Genomic DNA, 8,796 nt, shown 5'->3' with positions numbered 1-8,796 from the left:
TGTACAACATGTCAATCGGTAAGCAAGCAACCACCACCAATACCATTACAGCCATGGAAATGGCCTCCCAGGGTGTACCTATTGATTTTGCTGAGTTAAAAGGACAACAATTGTTCATTGTGATTGATAGTCATTTGAAGTTAGTTGAGGTGTTTCCAATGTGGAAAATAACAACAAGTAAAACATTGGACATTTTACAAAAATTATTTTCTTCATTTGGCCTCCCTGAAGAGATTGTTTTGGATAATGGACCACAATTTCGTTCAGAAGAATTTGCACAATTCACGAGCAAAAATGGTGTGAAACATACCAAGGTTCCACCATACCATCCTGCTTTGAATGGTGCAGCAGAGCGCAGTGTACAAATTGTAAAACGTGCCCTCATAAAACAAATGTTAGATCCAAATCCAAGGCAACGACAGTTGTCATTGGATCACAAATTGGCTAATTTTTGATTACATATCGAAATACTCCTCATACAACTACTGGTAGAACACCAGCAGAGTTGTTTCTCAAACGACAGCCATGAACCAGATTCTGGTTGTTAAAGCCAAATTTGGCACAGTCCATAGAAGAGACACAATTAAGACCGAAAGAAAATCATAATAAAGGTAGAGTAAAAGAGAGAAGTGTGAAATTAAACCGGAAGGTGAGAGTGAAGAACCATCACCATAAATGGTTAAAGTGGTTACCAGGAAGAATGGTGAAGATATGTGGTCCTCGCACATATTTGGTAAAGATGTTTAATAATGGACAAGTTAGGTTTGTTCATATTGATCATATTTTACCTACAGACATGGAAGGAGTTGAAGGTGGGAATGATTCAATTATTTCTGACTCATCAGATAGTTTTAATATACCAGTAGCAAATCCTAAATCCAATGTACTGGGAACAAATCCAGGAGAGAATCGGAATGAAAGTCTGAGTCCGAGTCAGGAAAACAAAGAGCCTGATGTTAGAGTGAGTTTAAATGAAAATCAAGGAAATTCCGTGGAGGAAAACGTTCCTCAGGATGAGCCTTCAATGAGTGTGAAATCGACACCAGGTTTGGAAGGTTCTGTTCGAGAGCGAAGGTATCCTCTTCGAAACAGAAAACAAGTGGTAAAGTTAAATTTGTAAATATGGAAAAAAAAATGTATATCCTGTGTTATGCATAACATGAAAATCATGCATGATGTTTGTTATGATGGCTTCTTCATTAAGGAGGGAGCAGTATAATGTCTGTAAGCTTGTAATGTTTGTAGCACCACACTGTGGATGTGGACGTATTGTGTACTGCAATTGCAGAGTTAATCATTAAACAGAACCAGGCAGATTCCGGAGACTTCCGAGAGAGCTGCCTGCCATGTTAGGAAGCTGTGTGTGCTGTGCTCAGTGAATATATCACAATAACATTATGAGGGGCCTAGATATGGTGGATAGAAAGGGCCCATTTCTCTTAGCAGAGGGGTCAACAACCAGGGGTCATAAATTTAAAGTAATTGGTAGAAGGTTTAGAAGGGATATGAGGGGAAATTTCTTCACGTAGAGGGTTGTGGGGATCTGGAACTCACTGCCTGAAAGGGTGGTAGAGGCAGAAACCATCACCACATTTAAAAAGTATTTGGATGTGCACTTGAAGTTGTAACCTGCAGGGCTACAGACCGAGAGCTGGAAAGTGGGATTAGGCTGGGTAGCGCCTTGCTGGCGGCGCGGACATGTCGGGCTGAAATGGCCTCCTTCCGTGCTGTAAAGTTATATGATTCTAAACCTCCTACCAATTGTTGATCCCTCTGCTAGCGGAACTGGGTTGGTTCTATCCACTCTATCTCGGCCCCCCATCATTTTATACACCTCAGTAAGGTCTCCCCTCAGCCTCCTGTGTTCTGTGGGCTGTTTGATGCATTTGGCCGTCGGGCCTGGTGCGAACTCAATAAAAAAAATACAATGCTTAAGAGCAGCCGCTCGCTTTCCCGAGCCGTTGCCTTAAAACTAGCGGTGTGTGCGGGAGCAGAGATGGTCCGGCCAGTGTGTGGAAAGTCGCGGTTATTCCCATTGTCTTTGCTAGCTCTCCCGTGTTGTATCGATCGGGCCGGCTTTTGCTTTGATCTTTTCTCTCTCTCTCTCTCTGGCGGCAAGGACATGTAAATGATGCTTTGGTCCCCACACATCCGCATGTGAGTGATGCAGGGAGAGAGAGACAGGCTGCAGTCAGTGAGACACAGGGCTGTTCCAGAGCCAAAACAAAGTGCAACACGTGTGGTGTGTCCGCAGTCCCCGCTTGCCCTGAGGGCACAGCCCGCATCCAGCATGGCTCACAAGCTGCACCCCGACATGTGCCTGTCCCGGGACAACCGACAGTCGCTTTCCTCGCTCGACTCGGACAGGTCGGCTCACGCCGAGGCGGGGGACGAGTCCTCGGACAGCGATGGAGAGCACGATGGTCCCCACAAACTGATCCGGAAAGTGTCCACCTCCGGCCAGATCCGCAGCAAGGTAAGGGACCCTCGGGGTGAACGCGATTCCTTACTGCCGGGGGTCTGGGAGCTCAGGGGCACACTGCCAGTGTCCCTCAGTGTCCACACTGTACCCGGCAGCTCCCCGTGTACCCCGCTGTACCCGGCACCGCGCCTTGCCGCACTCCCCACCTGTTGCCCAGCCGCTCCTGCCAGCAATTCGCTGCAAAACGGATTTCCCAACATGAGAAAGGGAGCGGGCAATAAATACACGTATCATATATGTATATAGATGCGAGAAAGACGGTAGAAGGAAAGAGAAATGCAAATAGCGAGGGGACAGAGAGAGAGAGAGAGAGAGAGACATTCAGAGAGGATATAGGGACAGGCAGACGAGACAGGGAGCAGAAAGGCAAATACCGAGAAGGGGGAGAGAAAGACAGAAGGCAGAGACAGAGAGATACAGAGAGGGCATAGATACAGACTGAATGAGTGGACATGCGGCAGAAAGAGAGAAATACAGAGAAAGGGCAGAGAAAGACAGAAGGCAGAAAGAGGAGAAAAAGAGAAATACAAAGAGAGAGAGGTCGAAGACAGAGAGGGAAAGAGTGGGCACAGGGGAGAGAGATAGAGAGAATTACAGAGAGCAGAGAGAGATAGAGGTCAGAGAGAGGACAGAGAGAGGACAGAAAGAGGACAAGAGAGAGGACAGAGACAGAGAGAGGACAGAGAGAGAACAGAGACAGAGAAGGACAGAGACAGAGAGAGGACAGAAAGAAAAAGCATAGCTGGACAGAGAGCGTGGGCAAAGAAGATATATTTAGAGAAAAAGAAATACAGAGAGAGAGAGAGAGCAAAGAGAGAGAGAGAGCGAGAATAATCAGACAGATAGCGAAAGCGACAGAGAAGGAAAGGGCTGGAGGGAAGACAGTGAAGCTTTGGCCTGGCCAATATCCAGAGATTCCTTGGCAGCAATTGGACCCGGATCCTAGAGTCAAGGGCAAGTTGATGGTTGGCAAAGTGATGCGCGCACAATCTGTGTATCTACATGGTAAGGTGAAACAGTCTGTCCGACTCCAGGCTTTATACCATCAAGGACTGCAGTGACAGACGTTGTGTGTGGAGCAGTCTGTGACAGTTCAAAGGAGAAAAATGTCAGCGCGACAAAGATCAGACAGAAAAATAGCTTCAGATATTGGGACCACGATCTGACCCTGCCCCCAATACCCACTGACCGTGCCCCCAATACCCACTGACCCTGCCCCCAATACCCATTGACTCTGCCCCCAATACCCACTGACCGTGCCCCCAATACCCACTGCCCTGCCCCCAATATCCACTGACTGTGCCCTCAATACTCACTGACCGTGCCCCCAATACCCACTGACCCTGCCCCCAATACCCACTGCCCCTGCCCTCAATACCCACTGCCCCTGCCCCCAATGCCCACTGACTCTGCCCCCAATACCCACTGACAGTGCCCCAATACCCACTGCCCCTGCCCCCAATATCCACTGACTGTGCCCCAATATCCACTGCCCCTGCCCCCAATATCCACTGACTGTGCCCCCAATGCCCACTGACCCTGCCCCCAATACCCACTGACCCTGTCCCCAATAACCACTGACCCTGCCCCCAATACCCACTGCCCCTGCTCCCAATATCCACTGACTGTGCCCCCAATGCCCACTGACTCTGCCCCCAATGCCCACTGACCCTGTCCCCAATAACCACTGACCCTGCCCCCAATACCCACTGCCCCTGCCCCCAATATCCACTGCCGGGGCCCCAATACCCACTGACCCTGCCCCCAATACCCACTGACCCTGCCCCCAATACCCACTGACTGTGCCCCAAATCCTCACTGACCCTGCCCCCAATTCCCACTGACCCTGCCCCCAATTCGCACTGACCCTGCCCCCAGTACCCGCTGACCGTACCCCCAATACCCACTGACCGTGCTCCCAATACCCACTGACCATGCCCCCAATACCCACTGACCCTGCCCCCAATACCCACTGACCCTGCCCCCAATACCCACTGACCGTGCCCCCAATACCCACTGACCCTGCCCCAATACCCACTGACCGTGCCCCCAATACCCACTGACCCTGCTCCCAATACCCACTGACCGTGCCCCCAATACCCACTGACCGTGCCCCCAATACCCACTGACCCTGCTCCCAATACCCACTGACCGTGCCCCCAATACCCACTGACCGTGCCCCCAGTACCCACTGACTTTGCCCCCAATACCCACTGCCCCACCCCCAATACCCACTGACTGTGTCCGCAATACCCACTGTGTGCCCCCAATACCCACTGACCCTGCCCCAATACCCACTGACCCTGCCCCCAATACTCACTGACCGTGCCCCCAATACCCACTGACCCTGCTCCCAATACCCACTGACCGTGCCCCCAATACCCACTGACCCTACCCCAAATACCCACTAACCCTATCCCCAGTACCCACTGACCGCACCCCCAATGCCCACTGACCCTGCCCCAAATACCCTCTGACCCTGCCCCAAATACCCACTGACCCTGCCCCCAAAACCCATTGACCCTGCCCCAATACCCACTGACCGTGCCCCCAATACCCACTGACCCTGCTCCCAATACCCACTGACTGTGCCCCCAATACCCACTGACCCTGCCCCCAATACCCACTGACCATGCCCCCAATACCCAATGACCGTGCCCCCAATACTCACTGACCGTGCCCCCAATACCCACTGCCCCAACCCAATACCCACTGACTGTGCCCCCAATACCCACTGACCCTGCCTCAATACCCACTGACCCTGCCCAAAATACCCACTCATCCTGCTCCCAATACCCACTGCCCCTGTCCCCAATACCCACTGACCCTGCCCCCAATACCCATTGATCCTGCCCCCAATACCCACTGACCGTGCCCCCAATATCCACTGACCGTGCCCCCAATACCCACTGATCGTGCCCCCAATACCCACTGCCCCACCCCCAATACCCACTGACTGTGCCCCGGATACCCACTGACCCTGCCCCAATACCTACTGACCCTGCCCCAAATACACTCATCCTGCCCCCAATTACCACTGCCCCTGCCCCCAATACCACTGACCCTGCCCCCAATACCCATTGATCCTGCACCCAATACCCACTGACCCTGCACCCAATACCCACTCACCCTGCCCCCAATACCCAGTGCCCCTGCCCCAATACCCACTGACTGTGCCCCCAATACCCACTGACCATGCCCCCAATACCCACCCACAATGACCCCAATACCCACTGACCTTGGCCCCAATACCCACTGACCCTGCCCCCAATACCCACTGACCATGCCCTCAATACCCACCCACAATGACCCCAATACCCACTGACCCTGCCCCCAATACCCACTGACCATGCCCACAATACCAACTGACTGTGCCCACAATACCCACTGATCCTGCCCCTAATACCAACTGACCATGCCCCCAATACCCACCGACAATGTCCTCAATACCCACTGACCCTGCCCTTAATACCCAGTTTAAACTAGCTTGGCAGAGGGATGGGAACCGGAGAATAGATTCAGTGGGGAGTGAAGTAAAGCTGGAATTGGGCAGCAGAAAAGTAGAAAGCGAATTTATAAGACAGAGGAAACAAGGGCTGGTAAATAGACAACAAGGGAGTTTGGCACCACTAAATGGTATATACTTCAATGAAAGGAGTATAGGGAATAAAGCAGATGAGCTGAGAGCACAGATAGACACTTGGCAGTATGATATTATAGCCATTACTCAGACATGGCAGAAAGAAGGACAGGTACATCATCTCAAAATTCCTGGTTACAGGGATTTCAGACGGGATAGAGAGGAGGGGGAAGGAGGGGGTCACAGTATTAATTAAAGAAACAATTATAGCTGTGAGGAGGGATAATATGTTAGAGGGGTCATCAAATTAGATCATATGGGTTGAATTAAAGAACAAAAAAGGGGTGATTACACTACTGGGAGTGTACAAAAGACCCTCAAACAGTCAGAGGGAGATAGAAGAACAAATATGTGGGTAAATTACTGCGAGGTGCAAAACCTAGAGAGCTGTAATAGTGGGGGATTTCAACTACCCTAATATTAACTGGGAAAAAGCAGTATGAATGGTACAGAGGATGCGGAATTCCTAAAATGCATTCAGGAGAACTTCTTTAGCCAGTATGTAACAAACCCAACAAGGGAGTGGGCAGTTCTGGATTTGGTTTTGGAGAATGAAGAGGGGCAGGTGGAAGGGGTACCAGTGGAAGAGCATTTTGGTGCTAGTGATCATAATTCAGTAAGATTTAGGGTAGTTATGGAAAAGGACAAAGGTGGACCAGGAAAAAAAGTTCTCAATTGGGGTCATGCCAATTTTGCTGAGCTGAGATGGGATTTGGTGAAGGTGGACAGGAAACGGCTACTTGATGGTAAATCAGTGACAGGGCAGTGGGAGGCATTCAAGGAGGAGACCCTGAGGGTACAGAGCAAGTATGTTCCCTTAAAAAAAAGGGTGGGGCTAACAAGGGACATACAGGGTAAGATAAAGAAAAAAATTGGAAGCTTATGACAGATTCTGAGAATGAAAAAAGATATCAGGAAAGCAAAGAGAGAGCATTGAAGAATGTTGGCAAATAAAATCAGGGAAAACCTAAAGATGTTTTATAAATACATTAAGAGCAAGAGGATAACTAGAGAAAGAGTGGGACCTATTAGAGACCACAAAGGAAATTTGTATGCGGAGGCAGAAGATGTGGGTATGATTCTTAATGAATACTTTGCATCTGTTTTCACAAAAGAGAGGGGTAATTCAGACTTTACAATGAGGGAGGAGGAGTGTGAAATATTAGATGAGATAAACACAGTGAGAGAGGAAGTATTAAGGGGCTTAGCAGCTTTGAAAGTGGATAAATCCCCAGGCCCGAATGAAATGTATCCCAGGCTGTTAAGAGAAGCAAAAGAGGAAATAGCAGAGGGTCTGACCATCATTTTCCAGTCCTCTCTGGCTACAGGTGAGGTGCAGGATAAATCTTCATTTGGAAAGACATGGATTAATCAAGGACAGTCAGCATGTTGTTACGGGAAGGTCGTGTCTGACTAACTTGAATTAAGTTAGATAATCAAGGAGGTAACTAGGAGGGTCGATGAGGGCAGTGCGTATTCTTGTGTTCCTAACACAGATGAGACTGCACACAGGGAGGTTAAAGTAACAGTGACCTCAGTCTTTAATAAGACACTCCAGAGTGAGGAACAGGCCTTATGGGCCGGCTTATATACAGTGCTCCCAAGGGATGCTGGGATCCCTTGGGACTTCAGGGGATGAGCTCCGTGGTGGCGGAACATGGGAGTGCATGCTTTACAGATACAAACATCACTCTCCCCCAAGGTCAAAGTGAAAACTATTTACAAGGTGAGGCGGTCGGGAGCCTTTCTTTCCCTGGTAAACCGCCTCGGTACAAATGTCTGTTCTGGTGTGTTGGCTGTGCCCTCGCTGAGCTGGCATGTTGTTGGCCCTGCAGGGCTGCTAGGTGAGCCTGGCCTTGCTGGGCTGTTGGGCGTGATGGGTTCAATTTCCTGGTCCGGCATGGTGTCGTTGATCCTTTGGGTGTGTGTTGTGAGCTCGAAAAAGGTGGTGTCTGCTGTGGGTTGTTCAGGGCAGTCTGTGAACCGCAGCCTCGTTTGGTCCAGGTACTTTCTGCAAATTTGTCCATTGTCTAGTTTGACTACAAACACCCTACTCCCTTCTTTAGCTATCACCGTGCCCGCGATCCACTTGGGACCATGTCCATAGTTTAGCACATAGACAGGGTCATTCAGATCAATTTACCGTGACACAGTGGCACGACCATCGTTTACATTTTGTTGCTGCCGCCTGCTCTCTACCTGATCATGCAGGTTGGGGTGAATCAGCGAGAGTCTGGTTTTAAGTGTCCTTTTCATGAGTAGCTCAGCCGGGGGCACCCCTGTGAGCGAGTGGGGTCTCGTGCGGCAGCTGAGCAGTACTCGGGACAGGCGGGTTTGGAGTGAGCCTTCTGTGACTCGTTTAAGGCTCTGTTTGATTGTTTGCACTGCCCGTTCTGCCTGCTCATTGGAGGCTGGTTTAAATGGGGCCGAGGTGACATGTTTGATCCCATTGCGGGTCATGATATCTTTAAATTCGGCACTGGTGAAACATGGCCCGTTGTCACTGACCAGTATGTCAGGCAGGCTGTGGGTGGCAAACATGGCCCTCAGGCTTTCAATGGTGGTGGTGGCAGTGCTTCCCGACATTATTTCACATTCAGTCCATTTTGAAAAAGCATTCACCATCATCAGGAACATTTTACCGAGAAATGGATCCTTGACCGTGGTCTGGAGG

At 50.1% G+C, this 8,796-nt stretch overlaps 1 protein-coding gene across 1 annotated transcript in view; it reads left to right on the top strand.

The window, feature by feature from the left end:
- Window positions 1-2,290: 2,290 nt before the first annotated feature.
- LOC139265223 (diacylglycerol kinase eta) overlaps window positions 2,291-8,796 on the top strand; it is a 363,559-nt gene continuing 357,053 nt past the window's right edge. The window contains exon 1 of the mRNA XM_070882149.1: window positions 2,291-2,476. Within this exon, the coding sequence (XP_070738250.1) occupies window positions 2,291-2,476 (186 nt within the window). The remainder of the gene's footprint in view (window positions 2,477-8,796) is intronic.

Source organism: Pristiophorus japonicus, chromosome 6, assembly GCF_044704955.1.
Source record: "Pristiophorus japonicus isolate sPriJap1 chromosome 6, sPriJap1.hap1, whole genome shotgun sequence".
NCBI classification, from domain to species: domain Eukaryota; kingdom Metazoa; phylum Chordata; class Chondrichthyes; family Pristiophoridae; genus Pristiophorus; species Pristiophorus japonicus.
Note: the sequence above shows the minus strand (reverse complement) of the source record. Positions and strands in the feature narration are given on the sequence as shown.